The sequence below is a fragment of the Lepisosteus platostomus genome, chromosome 8 (genome assembly GCF_059453375.1).
Source record: "Lepisosteus platostomus isolate fLepPlt1 chromosome 8, fLepPlt1.hap1, whole genome shotgun sequence".
NCBI classification, from domain to species: Eukaryota; Metazoa; Chordata; class Actinopteri; order Semionotiformes; family Lepisosteidae; genus Lepisosteus; species Lepisosteus platostomus.
In genome coordinates, this window is record NC_142618.1 from 30,677,763 (window position 1) to 30,703,924 (window position 26,162).

The 26,162-nt window shown below is 37.6% G+C and overlaps 2 protein-coding genes and 1 long non-coding RNA gene across 5 annotated transcripts in view; 2 read left to right on the forward strand and 1 right to left on the reverse strand.

Annotated features, from left to right (window-relative positions):
* Nucleotides 1-8,378, reverse strand: part of wnt9a (wingless-type MMTV integration site family, member 9A) — a 54,361-nt gene extending 45,983 nt beyond the window's left edge. The window contains exon 1 of one of the 2 annotated variants that reach the window (XM_088643086.1): nucleotides 8,221-8,378. In XM_088643086.1, the coding sequence (XP_088499212.1) occupies nucleotides 8,221-8,312 (92 nt within the window). In that variant the 5' untranslated portion in view covers nucleotides 8,313-8,378. The remainder of the gene's footprint in view (nucleotides 1-8,220) is intronic. The other variant, XM_088643087.1, reaches the window with a different exon arrangement.
* A 44-nt stretch (nucleotides 8,379-8,422) lies between these two features.
* On the forward strand, nucleotides 8,423-10,895 carry LOC148657185 (uncharacterized). The gene is made up of 3 exons (XR_015940892.1): nucleotides 8,423-8,627; nucleotides 9,148-9,203; nucleotides 10,385-10,895. It is a non-coding gene; the product is annotated as an uncharacterized LOC148657185 (long non-coding RNA).
* Nucleotides 10,896-11,433: 538 nt separating this feature from the next.
* Nucleotides 11,434-26,162, forward strand: part of wnt3a (wingless-type MMTV integration site family, member 3A) — an 85,809-nt gene continuing 71,080 nt past the window's right edge. Inside the window, exon 1 of one of the 2 annotated variants that reach the window (XM_088643089.1) lies at nucleotides 11,434-11,563. In XM_088643089.1, the coding sequence (XP_088499215.1) occupies nucleotides 11,499-11,563 (65 nt within the window). In that variant the 5' untranslated portion in view covers nucleotides 11,434-11,498. The remainder of the gene's footprint in view (nucleotides 11,564-26,162) is intronic. The other variant, XM_088643090.1, reaches the window with a different exon arrangement.

A 26,162-nucleotide genomic window follows, 5' to 3' on the forward strand; every position in this document is an offset into this window, starting at 1 on the left:
TACACACTAAAATATGTCCCTTTAAATTCAGAAGCACATAACAGGAGGTAGTGAGAGTACAACACAAATACTCAATATTTTCAAGAAATTAAATATGCCCATTATGTAGTCTTAATATGATCATTTCCACTTAAGAAAAGTATTTCCTTTGTTACATTCATACCAACAAAACAGTTTCTGTATTGGATCCTAACCTAAATCTTAAAGAACACCAGAAATAGAATCATTCACAGAATACTATATATAATAACACACAAAATATATCCATTAAAGGATCAGATAATATTGGGGAATATATGCAGCACTTACAAAACTACAAAATACAAAAATCAGGTGATGGATACAGACTTGGTTACTTCCAGTCAAAGTCCCATCAATGTTCTAGAGATTTTCTTGGCTCGGACCTTCAGGGAAAGCAGTCATTTCTCAAACATTCCCATGGGAGTGGATGGGAAACTTTTAACTGTGGTTTCATATGGAAAAGCCAGACGCTGCAGCTCCCCTAATTAATACATCTTACCAGTCCTATTATAATTCCATGTTTTCCTAATGAGTTGCAAATCTGAGTAATACATGAATTCTTGATGAAATAAGCGTCACTGTTTTTTGTCTCACCAACAGGATTTCTTTCCATTTCTGAAGATTATCCCACAATGTAGAAGACAGATGATTGTAAATGCTGTAATGGAACCATTGTCCAGAGCCAGAATCTATACACCGTGGTCTTTTTGGCAGCAAAATGATAAAATATTTGAATTTAAGTAGGGCAAGCAAATTTTAAAGCAATTTTCTTTACAGAAATATCTTATCGTCACACTGGACGCATGTAATACTTTGGAACTACAATGGTGATACGATTTGGTGGTACAAAATCCTTGGTAATATCTGAATTAGTTATTACTAATATAGATAATATAATATAATCAGCAAATATAAATAAATACAGCGGCATGGTGGCACAGTGGTTTGTATTGCTGTCTTGTGCAGGGGCTCTGGGTTGCTATATGTGAAGAGTTTGCATGTTCTCCTTGTGTTGGCATGGAGTCCAAAGACATACTGGTATGTTACTTGGCTTCTGGGAACATTGGCCCTGGTGTGAGTATCTGATTGCCCTGCGATGGACTGGCATCTCATCCAGGATGTATTCCTGCTTTGTTCCCATTGCCTGCCAGGTTAGGCTCTGGCTCCCCACGACCCTGAATTGGATAAAGTGGTTAGAAAATGGATGGATGGATAAATAAATGCAAAACAAAATGTTCTCTTAAAATGCACTAAACATATCATGGAAAAGTTTTATGCTATACCTGTTGTGATATACTGAAAAACATGGGTTTTATGAGTGCTCATGGTGAATTTTGGTATTGTCATGTCTAAAATTTACATACAAATATACATTTTGTCTTAACAACCTAAAATGAACCTAATACGTAAACAGAAATATTACAGTTTACCTACTTCTTAAAGTACATTTGTATTAATGCATAACAGTGGTCACTCCATCCATTATTAGAAAGCTGCAAATTCTGATGAGGAGAAAGGAAACACAATTTTTCGGCTGTGGAGCCTTCTTCAGGTGTGGAGCCTTCTTCACACCCGAATAAGGCTCCACAGTCTACACGTTGTGTTTCTTTTCTTCTCTTTTCAGCATGGAATAAACCTTTTCTTGTTCCTTTGCAGCATACACATGCTGACACAGCTACCTACTTGAACAAATTCTGATGAGGTCTGAAACGACACAGAGCCTGTAAGCACAGGGGGCAAGGGAAGGAAAGAGAGCCCATGAACAGGACCACTAAAAGGGGACAATTCAGATTAGCCGATTCAAGCCTGCCTGCCTGTGGGAGGAAAGAAGCTGGAGCTCATTGAGTAAAACCACACAGAAGATACACGTGCAAACTCCACACAGCAGGACTCCAGAATGGGATCAAACCCATGACTCAAGAGTTGTAAGACAGCTTCACACCACCAGGTCACTCACAAGGGTGAGATAATTGATAAAACAAATACTGCTGCTAAGTAAAAAGGCAAACCAAATGGTCTGCACAGATAGCTCTCTATGTAAAATAGGCACATATAAAATGAAATATAATGTGGTCCTCACTGCTGTGCTTTGTATTCATTTTGTTGCTGTTTCTTAAATCCTATACGTCGAATGACTGGTGTGACAAATCGAAGGAAGGAAAGAAGGAAAGGCTTATGTATTGTGAAATACTATATACTGCACCACGCAGGCTGCCACTTTAGGTTGGGATGAAGTGGGGCAGTATAATATCCCTACTTGCTATCAAGGCAATTCAGTGAGACCTGCCCCCATCAGCATGTCAGCTAAGATAAGCTTTGGACATTATCTGTCACTAGGAAACTAATACATTACCTCAGGCATTCAAAACAGAGCTCAGGCTCTGAGTGTGATATTGCATCCAGGCCTAGTCCAAAGTTTTCATATCAAATTAAGTATAATTATGGGATAGAGGGGCTCCTAATGAGCACCATTAAAAGATTGTTGGCTCAGCCATTTCCTAAAAATAAGTTCCCCATTGCCATTCGAAAATGTCTCTGTATTATGTAATGAATAACTGCCCTAGCCTTTTGAACATGAGAGACTACAAGTGCAGGACTGGAGGTAGTGCTGGACAGCATCTCAGTCTTTGGAGTCATATTGAAAACTTTAATGGAATAAAAATGAACATTTCTAATAATGCTGTTTATGGTTGGGAGACCCTTGACTTTTACAACCATCAGCAGCATTATTATCAATACACATGCTTTCTACTGCTCTCTGTTTCACTGTCTCTTCCTTTCTTTGAGAATCAGTGTACATCTGACCACAAGTAAGTGCAGGCAAGGCATTGTGAGAGATCATTAGAAATAATAAAATCTAAACCATGAAGAAAAACAAATTCTTTTCCCAGGCACTAAGGTCCAAACCACTGTTGCTCAGTCTGTTATTATGTAGGATGAACACAATCATGCAACCAGGAAAAAGGAAAACTCCAGCAGTTTGAGAAGTTAAATAATTTACAACAGAGCTGAGTATATGAAAACCAAACGGAGACTGTAAACAGTAGTTTGGATCAAAGGCATTTCATTCTCAAAACTAGTCTGACCACAACTAAAGAAAGTGGAAATTCATTTCCTTGACTATTTATTTACATAGAACTTTGTGCCTTTCGATCTGATCTTTTATTTTTCAATTTCACTTCCCACTTGACCAAGATTACATAAAAGAAGGGAAAAGGTTGATTTTATAGGAGTACTTTAATCCCAGTGCTAATAAAGGTGGCTGCTCCCTCTGGTGGAGATGGATGAATCTACACATGGGCCATCACACCTGAACATAATCAAGATAGCTCTTCAAATTGCAAAAGGGGGATTTATTTAGCTCTTCCTCAAGTGACTTCAAGAACTGCCATAAAATGAAGATGAAAACTACCGGCACTAGAGAATGAAAGCCATCATCTACCCAAAGATCAGATACGATTGTATATCTCAGACAGTGATAATCCTATCGATAACATACTCACAGCTGGTCTAGGTCAACACACGTAACCTCTGTTGCCTAACTTTATTGAAATTAGGTCTCTATTAATTTTTTATTACTGAATTACATTACATTATTCAAGACTTTCAAAAAGCATGTTCTGATTTGTGAGAATCTGAAAAATGGCTAAATTACCTCTACACTGACCACATCATCCATGAGTTAGAGACAAATCCCCTTGTAACTGATTTACAAGACCCTATGACATCAGCTGTGCTCACCCATCTGCAAAGACATATCAAGACCATGCTTGTCAAGGCATTTGGAGATGGTGTTTTGGAGCAACAGTGCCTCAGGATCAGTGATCCATATTAGCCTATTTAAGAAAGTCTTACCTTTCAATGGGACATAAGAATCAAGTATAAGAATACTATTAGGTCTCAAAGTTAATGAATAGATTAAGATCCAAACCAGCCTAGATAAAAATAGCATAATGTCTCTTTTTTTCCTGTTTGTGTTTGCAGGAACAAGTAACTGCAAACATGTTGTCTTTTTAATGTTTTGAAGCTCTAAAGGATGTTATACACTAATATTATTAAATAAAAACTTTTGCTATCATTATAACCACAGATCCTGTAAATCTGGTTCATTTTAGACTTTCTAAGTACCAACATGAAAAGGTAAATTTAAAGACAGGTAAATTAATCTAAATCAATGCTGCTCTAAATTAATTTCTAAATCCCGTGATAAGACTGAACCTTTTCAGAAACAAAACATTTGTCTATCTTACAGAGCTACTTTACAAATTGAATGTTCAAAGTAGTAGATAAAGATTCAATCCACGTAAAATTAGAAAGTATTTCCATTTAGGAAACATGTCAATGCACTGCTCTTAGGCACCCGAATTTACAATGTTGCGACACTCATCTATCATACATTATCATTTCTTTTCTTTTGGTAAAAAAAATATTGAGCGAGTCCTTCAAGCTATTAAAAACACTATCACAATCAACAGCAAAACCTCACGCTTACAGCATGAGTTCCATTTCTAACAGTGGAATCTGGGCCCACATTCCTGAGGCATGGGAATGACAATTTTGAGTTGCTCTTTGCTACAGCCTCTTCCAAAAGGAATCCCCCTCCACCCTCTGCTTCACACTGCCTCAGCCACAGACGCTGTATTTATATTATGCTCATGCTCCACCGCACAAGGGAAATTGAGTATGCAACATTTAAAGTCTATTTTGAGTAAATCAGTCCCACATAACGTCTCAGATGCCTTTCACTGAAGACAGGTATTTATTTGGACAAGTTTGTGTTAGTTTCAACATCCACAAAATGGATAGGCTTGTGTCTTGAGTAGTAACACTTTACTAGTTTGGGGTTGCTCCCTTTAATGTTGAAACATGTTGAGTAAACCTCCCGCTATTCCCTCTCTTTTTGTTTTGCTCCCTGTCATACAGACTGACAGGCCGGATACTGTACATAGTAAACACTGCTTTAAGCTTTACTGAAAACTAAAAATCCAGTACAGTAGGTCCCGGTAGGTAATATTATTTAAGATTCTAGTGCATGTTTGTCTCAAGCATGTTAAAGAGTTTAGACAAAGAAAAGTAACTATTTCTGATATGATAAAAGGAAGGTGGAAAGAGGTTTCATAGGAACGCCAGTTGCAGCTTGAAAAAAGTGTACTGTAGCTTTTTTATAACTTTTATTTTTGGTAAAACCATTGCAGAACTCTACGTTTTATCTCAAATGCCCTAGAGACATTGAATTGATCCAAGATTCTTTCACTTACTGAGCAAACATCTCCCGTTTGCATTATTTAATATAACAGCAGCAAGCGATGCTCAACCCCACTGAGAGGGTTCCTGTTCATTCTCAGAGATGCAGTGGGTGCCATGGCTTGGCAGTCAACTATGGTCTTCTCCTGATGGGTAAATCCAAGTGACATCTGACTGATGACCAAACTAAAACTCAACGATTGGCAATACAGTTTCATTGACTTAAATCCATGGCAGCTCAACCCTACTCACAATGTTTTACATGAAAATGGTACCTTTCAACATCCAACAACAATGGAAACTAGGATGGGCTACATCAGTTCACAGAATGTACAGTAATCAGCAACACTTTATTGCTTTTTGAAAATAATGTAAAATACATGCTTCAAATCTATGTTTGACAAGGAAGGCGCTGAAAGGAACCAAGTAAAAACATAAATATAGTATACGGTACCACAAATCCAGAAATGACATTGCATAGGAAGAATCCTAAAGTCAAAATCTTTTGGCATTCAATGTAAAGAATTTGATGTGTTGAAGACATCAGAAACAACAGTATTTGTATGTTTTTTATAAACAAAACACAGATAAATAAACACAGACAAATGCATACTCCCAGATATTAAACTGAAAATGTGTAGTTTTATTCATGATATGTAAGAAAATACACACTGACTTTTCTTTCATACAAATTACCCAACAAAACCATCATATTATTTAAAATTCAGTGCTGGCATAATGACAACACAGAGATTTATATATAAAGCTGGCAAGAGACAAATGTATGTACTCCTACTTACATAAAACATGATTTAGCCACCTCAGTAGTCTATACAGTGTCCTGCAGAGTCAAGTCTGCTTATTGTATGCACAGTAGTTCTGGTGTTTTCATTGGGAATTATGTCACACTGTAACAACATGCTACACCGAACACACCCTGCTGCATACCCTCAGAGCAACAGACTCATTTCACTTGTTAAGAAAGAAGATTTCTCAGCAGTCCTCCAGTAAGTAATGCTATAGAAATACTGTACTTTTATGCACCATGACTTCTTTTCCACATCTTCTTAAATCAGGGAAGGGACAAAGTCTCTTATATTCCTTTATACAGTTATTCAGTCTCAATGTCTGAATGTTTTCCATAAATCTTGTGCTTGTCTAAAGAGAAGAGGCATCTTAAGAATGGCTGTAGTTGTATTTTTTTTAAATGCTTGTTTAACCTCTACTACTGAGACATCGCAAAGTGTACTGTGTATGCCAGGACCCCATCACTTGTGTTTCTTTTTAAGTAACGTATCATTCATTTCAACTGATCAATACACTGAGAGAGAATTATATAACATCTGACAAGAGACTGGTGGAATGAAGTCGCCGTGTTACTGTGCTTTCCCATTTAAATAGTTCAGGGGAACTACAGTACAGTAATAGGAGGTCAGTAATGCATCTAAGCTCTATTCGTGCAGGATTGAGTTCTTGTGTTTAAGAGGGGCACACAACAAGCGCTGCATTACATCTGGTTAATTTTGGATGCTACATATGTTTCTAAGATTTGGTCTTGTTTTACTTTTCTTTAAATTCATTTGAAATTACAAACTTTTTTAATACCATTAACATTGTCGAGCATTGTTTCTGTGCTCGTGGAATCAAAACTAAGTGTCCGTAACCGGAATACTTCTGTGCCGAATTTCACTGCTTTTTAGTAAGGACCGCTCTGATGACGAGAATTATACGTATGTTTTTATCACCTTTCTCAGACAGGAGTTTTTTGTATCCTTGTGACAATATTTATATCCCACGTGCAAAAAAAACCGATTGTAAAAATATGACGCTAACTTGAAGTTTTGTTACAGTGACCAGAAACTTTCCTGGTTATGACATTTTCCTTCATTTAATTCTGATTTTATTAAACATAATGGGAGCCAACGGGGACACACAGTATCTAATGTTCATTTATCTTGGATTTCTATGACCGCAGAGTAAACGTCAACTACATATATTTAGTAGCTGGGTCAAGCACGCGTTTTGGTTACGTTTTTCTTTCTTTTTTCGTCTAATCTTTGTATTTATTGTCATACAGTAAGTCGGCTGACAGCGTTACTATGGTGTGAGGGGTGTAGTGTACTTTATGTCTGTGTGCTTCTTTGTGTTGTATATGTGTTCATGAGTGGTGGAGTTCAGAAATGTCAAACTGCCGAGCTCCAGTTCAGGTATCTGTTTCATTCTAACTAAAGTGAATGACAAACCTAGAAGTGTCTCTGACTGGAGTTGTAAACTTAGCTGTAATGCAGTTATACTTTTTCATTCGCAGACCATCTAATTAATACGCAAAACGCTATAAAGACCAAAAAATGCAGCAGTACCCCAATAGCCAGACATGTTTTTGTAAGTGCTTTTCGTAGATCGGAATAACGTCTTAAACCAATGCGTGTGAATTGACAATGTAATCAAAGTGCCGGCGAAACAAACGCCTGACACGCTTATATTGAAACAGTTAAACAACTGCGGACGAAACAACAGCTGCATGTCAGCAGCAACCTGTGCAGAACAACCTGCCGCCGCTTCCCAGTGAGTGAGAACCACACAACAGAAATATTTCCGGAGAAACTGCATAATCCTGAGAATCAGCAAGATTTGAAAACTCCGAAAAAACTAGAAAAATAATGTTCAACAAACCACAGCTCAAATACTTCACTGATACACGAGCTACACATTTAGTAACTTCGTGGAAAAACAAGAAAAACAACATATATATTATACAGCTATTACAATCGAAGTTATTGCTTCTGCTTCTTCTTCTAATAATAATCACCCCATTTTTTACGAGCCAACAAACGTCCCTAAAATCGCGCATCCTCATATACAACTCAGAATTCTTTAGAAAATAATATTAATTGTGTTAATTCATCTTGTATTTATTCAATGTGTTTAACCAAACTCAAACAAAATAGCACTTACCCGAAATTAGCAGTGGTTTGTCCAGGCAAGCTGATAAGGAGGACTATAACTGTGAATGATAACCATCCCAGGAGTAGGTGTCCATCCAGCATTTTGCTGCGGCTCCAGGGCAGATCATTTCGTTTCTCCTGAGTTGCTGTGTAAAGTTCCTAGTTGTGCGATGGGCACTTCTTATACGGTGAGTCTGTGCTCCTCCCATTAAGCGAAAGCAAGTGAGCGAAAGAGAGAGAGAGAGGTGGGAACCCTTTAACATTGCATTTATTTAGATAACGCAGAGGAAATCTGACTGAGTCTTGTACCTCCATATGCAGCCTTGTACTCCAACAGTGAATAAGGATCTGGAAAAGACACAGAGCTAAACTGCTTATTTTATATTTTAAAAAGGTTTCAGGGCTGCAGCAGTTAAGGTAGATGCAGTTAAATGCAGTTTATTGAAGGCTTTCAAATACTTTGTAAATAATGCGATCGTCGAAAAATGCGCTATATATGGTCGTATTAATACGGAAGCTCAGAGAACACTTCTTTTGAGATAAGGAGTGGTTTTATTGTTTGTAGCTGGCTAACAGTATGACCCAACAAATCTTAACAGTTGGCAAATACTGTACGTCTTTTACCTGTGACTGTAAACATACATAAATGTTTACTTACTTCATCCTAGTAATGCCAGATATAATCTATTTTAGCGTTACTTGTATTTTAGTAATTAGGCACAAAGACCATAGTAAGCATATGCAAAGTGGGCAACATGCAGTTTTGTAATTGACAGTGTTGTTCGAGAATCCTGGATAACTGTGAGAGAATGGCTCCTAAGCAGATATCCAAACTATAAAACTTTATCTAAACGTTGTAGTGATTCTGATTTCAGCAGTACAGCAACATGGCCTGTTTTGTGTCAAAAAGGATGATCTATCTAAATTTACATTACAGGTCACCCTATGGATCCCCTTTTTCTGCTCTGGTAATTCAGGGATTGAAAATTAGAGGTAAGTATGTGGAAATGAACATACAGACAAAGAAGGGGAACTAAAGAAAATCAAACGTCTTCAGTTTTAAAAAGTAGACATTTAGATTAGAGGAAATGTTGAATAAATCCCCACAGTTCACGGATCGTGCCACCAGATGGCATCATTTATGCTGTCAGATGTGCCCCCTGACCAGCAGATATCTGCACCAACTATTTTTGTTTAAGATGCTCCGCCACAACCAAAGACTTTAAATACAATGCATGAAATGTTGTACCACTTTGACAAAATATGACAGCTCTATAAATGCATTGGACATGATGCTGCTCATATCCATATCCATATTCATATCCATATCCATATTCATGGTACAGTTTGACACTGGATCACATTAACCTTAAATCCGGCAGGCTGTCCCATGAAAGGATTGTAATAACTACAGGGCTGCCACAAGAGGACGCCAAAACAGTCTCTAAAGGCAAATATCTTTCGATATTTAATCAAGGTTACCTTTGTAAATAGATCACCAAGGTAATTATAATAATTAATAATAATTGCTTAGTTTTATTTAGCGCTTTTCTGCACACTCCACTCAAAGCACTTTACAGGTAATGGGGACACCCCTCCATCACCAGCAGTGTGCAGCTCCACCTGGATGATGCGACGGCAGCCATAGTGCGCCAGAACACTCACCACACATCAGCTATTAGTAGCTAGGTATGATTAAGTAAATAATTAACAGTCAATTATTTAGAATTAATGCATTTACATGGGCGGTGTGGTGGCTCTGTAGCTAAGGATTTGCACCTGTGGCTGGAAGGTTGCCAGTTCATATACCCTGGCCGGCAGAGGAATCCTACTCCCTTTGGCCCTTGAGCAAGGCCCTTAATCCACACTGCTCCAGGGGTGCTGTTTAAATGTCTGACCCTTCACTCTGACCCCAAGCTTCTCTTTTCCTGTCTGTGTGTCTCATGGAGAGCTAGTTGGGGTATGTGAAAAGACAAATTCCTAATACTAGAAATTGTATATGGCCAATAAAGTGCTCTTATCTTATCTTACATGGCATTAATTAGTGGTTGTGTATATAAGGCCGTGTTTTCAGAAGTAAGTGGTTTTACAATTGAGTTATTACATGTTTTGAGCATTGTAATAGTTTTAAAGGTGATGGTAACAACATTCTCTATTATTATTGTTATGTCCAGGTATTTTAACTACTACATGGAGATAATCTCATCAGCAAGAACTGCAAAGCTTGTCAAGATTGATGGGAAGATAAATGGAGCAAAGTACTGGCAATTCTAAGAAGAAAACCACCTTCAGACATAAAATCTGACAAAAGCTCACCTACCAGCAGGACAGTGACCCAAAGCACAAGGCCCAAACGAAACCAGAGTGGTTTAGGAATACGAAACTGAATGTCCATGAGTGGCCCAGTCAACGTCTGACTTGAATCTCGATAGGATTCTCTGGAAAGAATTGAAAACTGCTGCACATAAGGGATAACCAAGTAACCTGGAAAAATGTGAGCAATTCAGCCAAGAAGAATGGGCAAAAACTGGAACTTTTCCAAAAAGACTTGCGGCTGTAATTGCTTCCAAATGTGCTTCCACCAAATATTGAGTTCATGGGTCTAAATACTTACAGTATACAATAACCATAATCCCGTTTTTCCTGTTTCATTCACGTTTCGAATAAAATATGAAGTTTAAAAAATGTATTGTTTTATCATTTCACAAAGCGAATATACACACTAAAGGAAGGCTTTCAAGACTTTTGCTAGTCACTGTATCTAGTAAGGTTCCCTGAGCTACTCTACAACCGGTTTATGATTTCCCTCTTCATAATCTATTGATCTGTCCATTTACCCAGAGCTGCACCTGGAAATGAAGTGGAGTTCAATTCAGGACTGCAGATTGAAGGCAAATATTTACAGTACTGGTTTAATGGAATAAGTTAGAATGTTAAAAAATGCAAGGAATCAGCCAATGTTAAAGCTGCTGTTTCATTCAGATTAAGAATATTGATATATTCTTATCTAATATGAATGAGCAGAATGGTCTGGGCTTGTTTAATATTACTGTGATCAACTTGCAGATAATGCTGTTCTGTTTGAGTTTCAGTCATATAATCCGTGCCGTATTTGTTTATTCTAAGGCCTTCATATACACTGTACATAGTAAGTAACAAAGGAAAAGGTAAAGGTTCATTTCATGCTGAAAAGTAAAGAAACACTATGTTAAGGCTGTGGAGCCTTCTTCAGGTGTGAGGCTCCACAGTTGAAACATAGTGTTGCTTTTCTTTTCCTTTCAGCATGGAATGAGCCTTTACCTGTTCCTTTGCCTACGTTTGCTGACGCAGCTCCCTTCTCCAATCTGTAAAACGTAAGTAGCATGGTTCATTTACATATTTCCAGGAGAAGTCTACGGCTGCTGATACACAAACATATTGTTTAAAGGTATTTCAAAAATCAAAAGGGCTTTCTTGTCGCGGTCTGCAAGTGAAAACATATTTTTGCAAGTTTCTGTTCTGCTCCTGGTACTAGCTATATTAGAACAATTCTGGGACTTTTCTGCAAGGAAAGAAGTGCCCCACTGAAGTAATGCCAGTGCACACATCTTTGAGCACATTTTGTACAATATTGCATTGTACATTTGGAATTTAATATTATTTAAGGTATTATCTGTTTTGTTATCCAATTTATTGTGTGTGCACTTTTTGAGTTTATGCTTAAAATGCATTCTCTCACTGGCAGTACCTAATTTATTATTATTTGAATGACTTGTTGTAATTTTAGAATAATCTCCTTAAATCCAATGCATGGGTTGGATTGACAGGGACTATAAACCACTTACTGGCTTTTCACAATAAAGCTCCCTTTTTTAAAACTCGGTATGGTAAATCTGGAAGCCAAACTTGCTATGCCTGTCAGCAAACAGCAGTATGCATTTTTAAGTGTTCTGATCTGCCTGCGGTGTGTTTTAACATGCTCACTATGTTTTATATGTGCTTTTACGTCTTTCATCATTTTACACAAAGGAACCAGTAGAATGATGTCACAATACCATTCATTGAATTTTTGATTATTTGAAGAAGGCATCTTTGAAAGCTTCTGTGCGTATATTGTTCTCTATGAAATTTGGCAGCACTGACTAATTACTTTTTACAGCCTTAATAGTTTGGTCTGGGCACTATGATTGCCACGTGGAGACTTAATTTTAAAACTTTTAGACATTAACCTCACCCATAAAGCACAAGAACAGAAACGTTTTAAAACATGCAGAGATTGAGAGGTATTTAATCCAGCTTCCATCGTTTTCATTACAGAATGTAATATTTTTGTCTCTCATTACAAGTTGTTGTAAAAGTGTTTTAAGATTTTAAATATCTCTTTAAATATAATATATTTAATACTTTTAAATATCTCACACATATAGTATTTTGACCATTATATTTACAATCATCTGTACTTTTACAATGCAAGTCAGTCTTGATCATATAAATCCATTTGAATATGCAAGTAAAGTTGGCCTAGGTTCAACAATGTGTAGAAACCCCTTCAAAAAGATGTCAGTAAAAAGGATAGTCAACACTTAAATGAATAAATCAAATCATCAAGTCATGTTGTCTTCAGATGTTGATTCTGAACCTTTCTTTACTATACAATGATTTGAAAATATGTCAAAACGCTCATTCACACCTGTGATTTCTTTGTATCTATCTGGTGGTGTTAAAATAATGCTGTCATTTAGCTCAGATTCTGGTCTAAATGTGTTTTTCAGTGTATTTAGCTCCTTTGTATTACCTACACACCCAATGTGGAGCCGCCAAGTTGTTTTTCTGACTGGCTCTCTGGCAAGAACGCGTGTACCCTGTGGGACAGAATGAGACACTTAAGCTCACTCCTCCAAGACACCCTCCCGCAGAGCCATTTGTCAAATGACACAGTGCAAGGCCCACAGGCAAGTCAGCAGCCTTTGTGAGAGAGCACATCCCTCATGGATGTCACTGCAAGCCTACAGGCATTTGCCAGAAAAACCAGGTGAACAGATCCCAAAGCCACCCCAGTGGTGCTCTGCCTGATTTTGCAGCGCCACCTGGGGGATCCCACTCAGCGTAACATGACTGAGCTCGAACTTGTCTGGAATATCTGGATGACAGAGCTTAACCTGTCTCTGAGCCAGCATCTTTGCTCCCCAGCCTAATTAACCCCATTTGTGTCGTCACGTTGTGTTGACCACATGCCTCTACCCTTACCCTTTGAGCAGCTGTCAGATCATCTTTTCTCCTCGTAATAGCAAAAGAGGTTCAGCATTTGTCAGCCTAGTACTATTTAGAAAAATCCCCTCCTTTTTTGTGCCTAATGTTTGTTACAGTTAATTCCTTAACATGCATAGACAGAAACAGGTTTCTGCAGAACAGCATGCCAGTGAAGTGTTTGGAGCTGTTTTGCGTTACCACAATCCTTGGATCGCATTAGCACAATCCATTCACATTTGTTCTACCATTTAGACTGTGCAATTATTCCGTTCATCATTGCCTTTGTACTCTGTATTCCTTTGGTTTCACATCTGTAGACTAGAAACTAACACTTGGTACTCAAGGTCACTTAAGGGTTGTGTTTCAGTACCTTGTACATTATTCTCTAGAAGCATATCATTGTAGTGAGTAGTGATAAGAAGGTCTTGCTTATGTTATTTTCATTTAGCAATTTATATAATACATTGACAATTAAAACTTTAAGATGGGAATTTAATATTATTTTGCATTCAAGGATGGATTAGATGGTGATAAGTGAATTTCTATTCTTTATTTTAATCATATACAGTAGATTTGGTCCCCAGTTAAATCAAATTTGTAAATGTGCCCATCGTCAGACCAACTTGATCAAGGCATTGTATCCATTAATTCCAATGAAAAATCTCTATGAAATAATTGGTTATGAGGGACAGTTGCATCCATGTTTTGACAACAAAGCAATTTGGTTCATTAAGAGCTGATCTGAATTAAAGGTGCAAATACACAGGCACTCAAGTACAAGGACTGGACAGCCCTGGTCTAGCAGGAATTAGCTAATTACTAAAAGCTAATTACTGGCTTAACTGAACCAAATGAATATACTAACCTCTTTCAGCTCTTCAGGTGTTGTCGCTTTGAAGAAACTTCGAAAACAATCAGATAAGAGGTTGTGGTTGCAGTTGGTTGTAGTACTTTTATTGAATGCAGTATCTGTAATAGACATAGTGATAGCAGCAGCTGAAATAGACTTAGAAATATAAGTTTTTAAATATTATTTTCCAAATGTTTTAAAAAAATTAAACATTATTTATAAAATCATCATATAAGGTGATGTTTCTGTGCAAAAGGGCTTCTTGTACGTACTAAAAGCTCATGATAGGAATCTGCACTTTGTTAAGCCAACAATGTTTGGGACCTGATCCAGTTTACTTTAATACACCTGGATAGAGAACTCTGCCAGGAACTGGGATGAGGACTCTTCACCTCCATAATAAAACCACATACGAAGAAAGCAGCATCTACAGGTGGGTAGCACGAGGATTTTGCCAAGTTTCTGTTTGTACACTCAGACTATAGTATTAATAAAACAAGAAGTAGGACAAACATTTTTTTTTACCTTCTGAGATGTGGCACTTGCTTTTAACCATTTCGAATATGAAATATTTGGCAAAACACATTTTGAATGTAAAAATGATCATTGATCAGTGATTCTTAGAATTGAAACCCAGAGAAAAAACTGCATTCAACGATTAGGAAATACACCTGTAATAGAATTTCACTGTTTATTGGCACTTACATTTTGGTGTTGTTTTTAAACACCGGATCCTGCACTCAAACTGCAAGTATATCAGGTACTTCGCAGAATAACCAGCATTAAATCTTCTATGCTTGAATAGTCAGCCACTCCCTGACATGGAGGATTTATGCTATTTAGAGATTGTGTGTGCTATGTCTTTATATGCAATGAGTTCTGGTGTACGTGAAAATGAAACAATGTGAAAAATCATGACTTAGTAACTCTGAAAAATAGCATGAACAAACTGCAAAATGAATTCATATGTTTTAAGATGTACAGTTTGTCAGATGGGAGGCACGGTGATGCAGTGCTATCTGCATGGAGTTTGTATGTTTTCCCTAAGTCTGCATTGCTTTCCTCTGGGTGCTCTGGTTTTCTCCTATTGTCCAAAGACATACTGTAAAAGTTGGCCCTGATGTGAGTGAGTGCACGTTTGTGCCTGTGTGAACTCTGTGATGGACTGATGTCCCATTCTGGGTGTAACTTGCCTTGTGTTTGTTTGCTGCTGAGATAAGCTCCAGCTCCCCCACGACCCTATGTCAGATAAAACAGTTCGAAAATGGAAGGATGTATCAAATCAGGAATCAGTACTGTAAGATATGGCTTCCAAATGAAAAGATAATAATAAGGGTACAAATAAAATATTTAAGGTTAAAACATGATTTGTAGATACAGAGGTGTAATATATATATATATTATCAAAGGTATTCATCTTATTTGGGCTTTATATTTACAGTATGTCTCTAAAACTGTCTCCATAAAAGATTTACTGATTGTTGTACCATTTTGCACATGCAAATAAATATGCCAAAGTCATTACGACATGTAAAGGTAGTAATTGTGATTCTTTGGGTTGTGAATCAAGGGTTGTGATTCTTACAAACAGACTTGTATTTGTACATCTCCTACCTGTTCTATCACAGCAAAAGTTATTAAAAGTAAAAGTTCCTATCAAGATAGTCAAGAAAGGTATCGTGTGACATATGTGACAGGTATCAATTTGTGACTCATTCGTGCCCAAAATGATTATCACTAAACTACAACTAAACTCTAAACCCTGATAGTACTGTAAAGTCTAGTTTGGAAATGATATTGATTTTTGGTTATGTAATAGGCAGGTACTGTAGGCACTTCCATTGAAGCCACACCCAATGGCTCATTTAACCACAGATTATCCTGGTATCTAGGCTGAAAAAATCAGAGACCATCTGACTCCCCTCCTGGATGGAATACCACAGGAATACTGGCTCCCATTCATATAGCTGGGTGCCTGGATCAACTGAGATAAAGCACTTCACTCTAGGTAAACAACAGAGTCTACTGCAGTGACTTGAACCCACTAGCAACCAGTCACAAATCAAAGGTTTTATCCACTATGCTACACTGCCCCTGTTTACTGTATGTAATAGGAAAATTAAAATGGGATGGCTTAAAATTGGGTTTTGGTTAAAAACAGAGTTTGAAAAATAATATGGCTAATATTGTGGTTTTAGATTTAGATTTACACATAAGAAAGTCCAAAATGGAAATGAGCCTGAATTATAACATAGAAGAAAAAACAAACCACAAACAGTATGTATTACCAAGAAGGAGTAAAGAACTCTGGGTACCTTTCCTACCGTACAGGGATCTCCATTCACTGTGCAGGTTAGCTAATGGTAAAGAAGACATTACGAAAGGATGAATTTCTGTACACTGGTTTTGGCACTCATTTTATCCTTTGCTTTAAGAAGTGAAAATCACTATCGCTAGGTAGCCAGCAACCATAGGGATCATAATCCTGTGTATAATATACTTGCCAGTGTACGGCAAGTGCCTTGGATTCGAAAGAAAATGTCTGTAGGACACCTGCTTCCATGGAAAGTACTTGTCAGACTTCTTAACATTGGGAATAATAAAACTAATCCCATTTTAGAAGCAATAACCATTGGAGTTGCATGTCTGTCAACTGGGATAATTGATTCCCACATCCTTTATAAACTTCACTATGGTGCTACTTACTTTTAGTAACTGGGAAAACAGTTTGAACTGTGTACCTTCCAGTTTGTGTCCCAGGGAACATGGAGCTTTGCACAAAGTATGACAGGTTGAAAAAAAGCTTCATATAAAATGTTGAAAAAATAAACTACAATAAATCCCTGTCTTGCTGAGTTATTAATACTGCCTGGCAACTTAATTAGTTTTCTAATATTCCCTAATCACAATCTTGACAGGACCTTGAATCACTCCTCAATGTTCTGCAAGGCTCTTAGATTAATACTTTGTGAATTTGGTGCATAAATCCAGGAAAGCTGTCTGGGTGATGAATGCTTTTTGATGCATTCAGATAACAAATCTGGATTTAGCAGCCTTTCTGTTGGCCAATTCCTCTGACTGGAAGAATTCTGTTTGCCTTTCACCTAACACCATTCTTTTTAAAAAAGCAGACTAACAGACCTTTGCCTTTCATTTTCAACCTTTCTTTGAGGTAGTCAGCAATTATGTAGGCAGAATGTTTTTTTTTTCCCCTTGGCATGAATTTTTTTTTACCAATATTCACTGGAAAGATTTCAAATTGATATTTCTTGGTGTTTTCCCTTCAGTTGTTCAAAATAGCAAAAGTCTTTCTTCTTGTCTTTAAATTGTGAATTCCATGTAATGTAGTGTTTATCTGCTGTGATGTGAGCTGCTTTCTAAACCCTCCCCAGTGTACAATGCCAGGACACCTTCTTGTAATTGTAAGTCCACATCATCACCCCTTAGTGGCGGAAAAGGAAGAGGAGGAGGAGGAAGGTGAAACTCCTAGGCAGTCGGCCAGCTGCTTGCCTCCGGTTTGGAAATTCTGGTTGCAGTTGATTAATACCAATGCCACACATCAGATGTAAACCACTTATATCCCGAATCAAAGCCCAGCCTGGAATTCAAACTGATTCCTGTACTGAAAAGGTCAATAGGGAATCCCCAGAAAAGATAACTTTTATTATAATAGTTTACATAAATCAGGTAACAAAAATAATTGGGTATGTATTTTATTTGTGAAATTGTTCATTAGGGAACAGGCATTCTTTTACAATGTTAGCACACGAGGTAAAGCTAAGGGAGAAAGTTTAGTTGTGTTTTTTTATATTAAAACAATCTCAATGAAGAAGAAAAACAGACTAACTACTTCTGTAGGTTGAAGATATAGATTTAAATGTTGGAAAAAGTATTTTTCAACACTGCTATTTTCAGTATTGGAGAGATTTGTTGGAGTTCTCTCCATAACGTGGGGAGAGATTTTTTTTTGTCTTCGGAGACAAAGGCTGTGGAATAAGATCTTTTATTAGACTGTAAACTCTGCTGTGACTGCTGTCAGCAAAGGAACTCTCAGCGTGTTAATAAATTACAAAGCAGTGCCAGAGCAACCTTTGACCTCCCTGATCAATAATGAAGGTCTCTGCCAATCTGACAGTATTTACAGATGTCAGTCAGAAGTATTGTATTAAGCTGATATGTGAGAGGCAAGAGGGCCCATTAGCAGAATATTGTTAGCACAGGAAATAACCAAGTTAACCCCATCCCCTTTTCTGGTGCTGTCAAGGTATAATGAATTTGAACAACAAACAGAATATTTTTCTTGCTGTACTGAAGATTTTGGATAGTGAGCAAATAACCATGAGATACTGATGTTTTACTGCTGTGCAAAGTTACCATTACAAATAAAACATAAAAAACATTAAAACATTAAAAACAGACAAATATGATGTGACACCAGAAACAAGTTAAATGTACAGTGAATAGGAAGAAAAGATCTTGAAGAACTGGCAGAAATGACACTTTTTGTGGGGGGTGTTTGTGTTGGAGTGGCTGATCTGGGATGGTAGGAGGAGGGACTTGAGGATCACCTTCACTGTGAGCTTGGATAATAGTCTGGAACAGAAAAGAGTTAGATGGACTCCTATTGTTTGTAACCCATCTTTCTATTTCTACAAGATTTAGGCATTCATAATCTTCAATGGCGTTGACAAAGTCAGCTGACCTACCACATTTTAGCCGCAAAGCAAGCTTGCATGTGGTCAGTCTTGTGATGAATAACCTCTACAAAAATCCAGGTTGCTATAGTGGTGTTGGTAGACCAATAGTTGGCACTGTTCCCCCTGGACCAGAATTTCCATACCTATGACCTGGACACTACTATAAGAGGTGCTTCCTTCAGATAGGACATAAAACCAAGGTTCTAACTACTCTATTAGCCATTAAAGATCCCATGGCACTTTTTGTGAGCATAAGGTAGTTAACCTCAATGTTCTTATTAAAGAATTATTCATTACAAATTTAACCTAATAGAGTCAAAAGTGAAACATGAATCGGGGGAAATGTGTAAATGTTACAATTTACAGGAGGAGGTCATTTTAACACTGTAACCTGTGGCAATCCAGCCATTTTGTTGAAGTTTATACTCTGTCTTCTTTCATGAAATGTAAGTGCTCAGATCAATTAGTTACTAGGAGCCAAATAAGCTTAATGGGCCAAAGAGCCTCCTCTTGTTTGTAACCTTTCTGATGTTTTTAACAGAAAGACAATGATGTAAAGATATGCTGTGCAGTTATACTTATGTACCAGTGCACACTGATCATTCCTGGTAGAGCGAAATTGGATGTGGCGCAGGATGCTGGTGCTTTAACACAGCTGTGAGTCGAGCTATTTCCCTAGCATGGTGTGTCACACTGGGATTAAGAACCAGGCTTGGGAAATAGCTTGTAAACACCTTTATAAAATACCAGAATGGTCTATGCGTTTTGCTTCAGTAATGACATTTCTGAATACTAGAAGACACTCTAGATGTATTGTTTATCTGAAAATTATTTCTGTAGAATCAGCCACACTTTCAAAGTCAAAGCTTTCGAGCAGGTTCACATGCTCTTTGGCCTCAGCATCAGAGGAGGTCAGAGGAGTAAGCATTCAGATGAGAAGCTAAAGAGGTGTGACAGAGATTTATGACTACTGCTGTACATGGACTGGAAAATAAACAAAACTTGCAAAGAAAAAATAGAGACATCTTTTTTTTATTTAATTACTGTCGACATCATTTATTCAAGATATGTGTATATATCACACAGTATAATGAGAGTATATTTATGGTGATGTCAGTCTCCGAGGAGTATTCACATTGCTTTAGGGCACTGGTGTTTTGGCTGGTTGGACTCAATGTTTATGTGAGCTGTGTGACTGCATATGCAGTCTGTTAGCTTGTATACTTCTACTGTCCACTTATATATGCTTGTAATTTTAAACTTGGGAATCTCCAGACAAGTGTACGGAAAGGTGGTTATAACATTTTGATTTCTATCGCCTTAACAGACACTAACAGACAATAGCTAACTACAGACACTGCATCTACAGCATGCTGATCAAGATTTAATATGTTTTCATATGTATTCGAAAGTTAACAGTTTTACTCGTTAGTAGAATCCGTGGGTTTTCCATTCAAAGAAAGGATATCATGTGCTGGCCTTGAATACCCTGAACTGTACCTTCCAGCTCCTCAGAAAATAAGTAGAAAGTTGGCCTTGCCTTTGTGTCACGTCCCATGTGAGGAATGTAATTTACATCCGTTTAATGCAACTTTGCGACCCCTCTGCCCTAGGCCGCATGATATTTTCCATGCACCAGACATAATTTGTGGTCTGGGGTTTGGAGGCTGACTGTGCATCTGTGTAGCTCTGCTGTTTCAGGCGTCGGTCACATCATTTGCAGTTCCTGAACTGAGCTGCTGCTTTGGTTTGAGTAAATATTATTTTCAAGCTGCAAGTTCAGTGTTGGGCCACATTGTCTTTTATTTCTGTTTACAGCATTACTACTGGTGTAACATTTTTACCATTTCTTAAGCAAAGAAAACAAAAATGGTGGGTTATAATTCTTTTGCTAAGCTTTGATGAATCTAGATAAATTTTCTTTTTTAACATGTATGTTGTGGCAGCCCCTCTGTGGCACTCTCAATCCAAATGGTAGAAATGTCCATGCAGACACTGTCCAGAACAAACAGGATCCAATGTCTTGTAAACATGTCTTGTGAACATCCAAAGTGATACATGTGCATTCTGCAGCTGTTGAGATACAGTTAAGGGCCAGAATTAAAACTTCATACAAGATTTTAAAATGATATTGACCCTAACATTACATGGAGGAAAACTTGTACACATGTAGTGAAGTACAGTATGAGTGTGTTTCAATATGGAACATGTATTGTTAATGTTTGCCATAAATGAAAGTAGATCCTGTTGTTTGACATTGATTTACAACATAAATTGAAAATCAATACAGAAACAATTTTAAGAAGTTGGAGTTATATGAACTTCAGTTAAACTTTTAAAAAGCCTTTTTCATATTTTATTATTTTTTATGTAGCATGGAGTTCAAGTTCTGAAAATGTTGCTTTGCGAGGCAACAACATGTCAGAGGCATGACTTCTCCATGAACAGGTGCCACTACACCTCTTTATTGTTTAATAAAAACAATGTTTTTAAAAAAAAAATTACTGTCAATTGATAGTGTTAAGCCATGCCTCATTACAAGAACAGTCAAAAATAACAAACACAAAGAAACAAACTAACATAACAAGCTAATTTAATAAACACATTCTGGAGGGGCTTGTGCTCAGGGCTGTGGGATTTTCTCTCTTCGCAGCTCAGGCTGTGGAGTATTTTGACGACTGAGAAGAGACAGAGGAATTAACGGACTGAAACTCAGCTGCAGCACGTAGAGCTGTGGTAATGAGTAGGTGCCCCTACAGCTGTGTCAAATCATCACGGAAGGCTGCAGCTGGCCTGTCAAGTACCTTCCCCTGTAGTTCAGACTGAAGAGAACAAAAGCAACAACTGGACAGTAAGTTAGCATTAATGTGTTAAGATCCTGCTCCTCAATCGTCTAATGTGCCGAACAGTACTGTGCAGTACAGTGGTCGAAGTACTTTACCACAATGGAGTACAGTCTGTCACGTGCAGAAAAACAAAGCACTTCTTCTCAGTTTTACTGTAGCACACTTCCAAAAGGTAACGGTTTAATGGTAAGGATGATCACTGGGTTTTCAAGGCCCACAGGCTACTGTGATAACACCTAAGCCCCTTGTCTGAGGTGTCCATCTACAAGATAAAGGAAAGATGGAAATCGAGGCAGAGCAAGATACTCCCTGTAATATCCTGTTAACTCCAAAAATCTCTGACTATTCCTTTTTTGGGTTTAAAGGAGGATAAAAGGCCATGGCATCTAATTTGGAGACTTGTGGCTCATCTCCAGTAGTCCACTAACCAAACTAAGAGGTACCCCATGTTTGTCTCTGTCTTTTAATTATACACTTGTCCTGCAAGCCCAACTGACCTTAGTACCCAGGATACTGTACCATTTTTTCTGGCCAAGCCTAGAGCAGATTGATATTCTTTTCCCTTCTCTGTCCATATTTCTGGATGCAAGTTGGGAGTAACACCAATACAATGGCTGTAAGCATTCTCAATTGGTTTACCATGTTGTACAGTTGCTGTTGTTGTTCAGGGGTACTTCTTGTACAACGAACAACAAGGAGGCTATGAACTTACCCCAGTTAGGAACATCTTATGTTTACATGTTTACATGGCATGTTTTTAAGAGTTTTGTTGAAATGCTATTGCTTTGACTGTGGTTAACTAAGATCCAGATAGATTTAATTTTGAACAGCCAGCAGATGTCCTACTTAATGTGCAACACGATTGATGTAGCCTGTCTCATCAGAATTTCCCTTAGGAAAGGTGTTCCAGGTATCTCAGGCATCCTGGTGCAATACGTTCCTCCTCCATGGATTGTTGAGGATTATCTAACCTATTCACTATCAATTTTTGACAAGTGATTCTCTGTTTTCCCTATTGAGTCATAACTAATTGCCCTTCCTATGATAAACTAGAATATCACATTTATAACAAAAATACAGATCAATCCCTTCCATGACATAGATTGGTAGATGGGAAGATAACTCCACTTTTTGGATAGTCGGGAATGTCCCCATGTATACATTGTATCCCAACAATGTTGAATGCCCTCATCCTGTGAACCAGAAAATGTCTTGATTTCACTTCCTCATCAAAATTATGAAGTCTAGGGCTAAGCTAGGGTGTGTTCATGGCCAGGCCACTTAGACTCTTGGAAAGTTTACCAATATAAGAGTACAGTTGGATGTTTTGAGCTTGATGGTGGTGGGTGAAGGCATTAGAGCAGCAAAAAGATTGGTACTGATGGATCCTGAATCTCCTTTGGTGTCTCTCAGGGGTGTGTCCCACCCACTAAAGGTCATCTTAACACTTCTTTGTGTGGAGGGGGGTTTGTGGAACTGCCCAAATGGACTTGGACAACCTACAGACGAATGCTATTCTCTCAAAAAGGCTACAAGGTTGTTTTCTAGACCTTGATATTCTTAAACACATCCTATACTTCCACTCCAAAATCTCAAACTGGACACTGCTACCTATGCAACAGCTCTATTCCAGCATCTGCTGGAGTCTAGCATGTAGCCCCATAAAAAAACAAAGAAGTCACTGTCACTTGTGAGAAGACTTTTAGCCCTACAGTACCTTGCCAAAACTCACTAACTGAAAAAAATAACACAGTAGCTCAATAAACACCTCCTGTTAGGGAATTGCTTTTAAGGCTGTAGGATTTGTTGTCTTCACAGTTCAGGTCCTGTGGTCTTTTGGGAACTCAGAAGAGAAAGGGAGAGGTTTCAAGAGATTAGGACATAGCTGCAAAGAGTGAGGTATTACTAATAAGTGAGTTCGATTACAGGATGTCTATGTCAAAGTTACACAGTTGTATTCTGAATAAGTAAACATGGCATTCTTAACACATCAGGATAAACACTAAATAACACTTCCCCTTTGAATGGGATATTAAACTTACTTCTGCTGCTGAAATACTAATATGGTAATACTGGGACAAAAATGTCAAAATGCAATAATGTTCAATAATGTTTCCTTAAAAAATATATTTTCTTCATATTCATGAGGTTTAGACAAATATTTTAGGCCTTAAAACTAAGAACCCATGAGGGCTTTGCACTAATAATGAAGAGTGAAAATTTGAAAATGTGAAAAATCAATACAGTACAGTGTAAATTACCACTTTCAAAATATTGAACAACTTTGAAACTTTAGAAGAAAGTAGTTTCCGAAAAGCTTAAACACAATTAATTAATGTGTTCCAAAATTTATTTTATTTACACAGTTGTGTAGTTGTGTTTCATGTGCTTAGCACTGTGAGCATTTACTACAGTATATTGTTGAGTCTGCTTTGTGTTACGTTCTTTTCTATTTCAGAGAGGAAAGCCAGAGACAAGAAACAGTATGGTGTAAGACCAACAAGCCAAGCTGTTGTCATTGTTGTTTTGTTTTATGAATATACAGTATACCCTGTTCCTGGCATGATAAAAACGTGTCCGCTGTTTTAATAAGATCTCGTCACCTTTATAGTCACCCAGACTTACACTATCAAGTCAATATCTTACTTTCTGTCTTTTTTGTTTGAGAAACTAAGACAACTAATCTTGTGAATTGAGATTTGTCCACACAATATCCACACTTTTCAGCATCCTGAAAGGCAAATTAAATGAACAGGTGCCAGTTAAGTGTACTATATTTTCAAACTGTAGCTGTTCTTTTGGGAACACTGGCTTGCTGCTCTCTCTATCTATATTTTATTTTATAAGCTGGAATCCTGAAGCGTTTTTTGTCACCATATATTGTATCCTCACTCTTCGCCCTCTATCTGATATTTTTTTTAGTGTTTAATTGAGATCTAAAATCCATATTTAACTTATAAACAATGCATACAAAGTGTATCAGGGCCTTGGTTCACTGGTTGCTTAGGAACAGAATCACCCTGCGACACTGGCAGTATGTACAGAGTGACAAAGCTATTGCAGTCATTGTTTGCCTTCAATCAAAACTTTCACACGGGTTAGTTTAGTCACAGTTTTTAATGGAAGACTTTGTTATCAGTGTAAAGTGGGAATAGATGGATACACACTTAAGAAAGCAAACTACAAAGTTGTTTAGTAATAGCATTTGAAAACACGTAATCAGTTGACTTGGCATCATGATTCAGATTTGCAGATATAGCTATCTGGCTGCTATTTTTTTTAAGATAGCACTCTTATATTAAGCAAACTGCCATTCATTTAGTTTGAGCAATGTTGTATTGTTACAAATTATTACTGCTTTGCATTGCCTTCACCCTCTCTGAACTCTTAAAAGTCATTTTACCCTTATCCTTTTTTGAATAATACATTCAGAGGCCTTCCCATGTGGAAAATCTTATGTAGTCATCAGTAAGAGCTGCAATCTGAACCAGTTTCTCTTCTTCACCCACCATCATCACCTTACTAGGCTACAGTTCACTGATGATAGGGAACCTGGGACCAGTCCCATAACAAATCATTTTCCTACTCAAGCTTTGTATGACCTAAATGACACAGCTAAAAAAGGACTTGATCTGCACAACCAGTAACAAAAGTCTACAGTATGTACTTTTCTAAAGAGCTGATTCAAAAGGTTTCTCTCCATAAGATCATGGGAAATACTGTATGTAAAATCTATAAATTGTCCTCTAAGTAAAGGCAATTTCTTCAGAAACCTTGCTTGTACTGTATGCACCCTTAGTAAGTCTGAAGAGTAATTAGTCCTTTTTCTTAACCTTGAACCAAGACCTGGTTACAATCTATCTTGCTTAGTTATTCTTAACAAAAACCATCCTGTCGCAATTTGTCCTGATTCCCTAAGAAAGAGAACTTTATGAAAAGCTGAAATGAAGTGCTTTGGCTTAGTTTTTTATCTTGACTCTAAGGGAAGACTTTTTCGTACAAAAGGGACTGAGAAGTCCTGTAAAGGTAGAGATAGATAAAATTTGGGTGGGCTTTCTCCTAATACTGGTTACAGAGACAGCAGTCTCACACCACTCCCACTCTGAAGACTCACTGAGACTCAGCCCAGGGCAAAATGCCACAGACAGTAAGATTGAGGGGTCATAGTAACTCCCCTGCACTGGAAAATGTCCCAGTCTCTTATCAGCATATTTTAAGAGTTTGAAAGTTAAATAAGAGTTTTGAAGCAAATTATGCCAGATGTCTGAAAAAAAGGATGGTCAAACATTCATTTTATCTGCAATGCAATTGAATCAATAAATATTCAGCC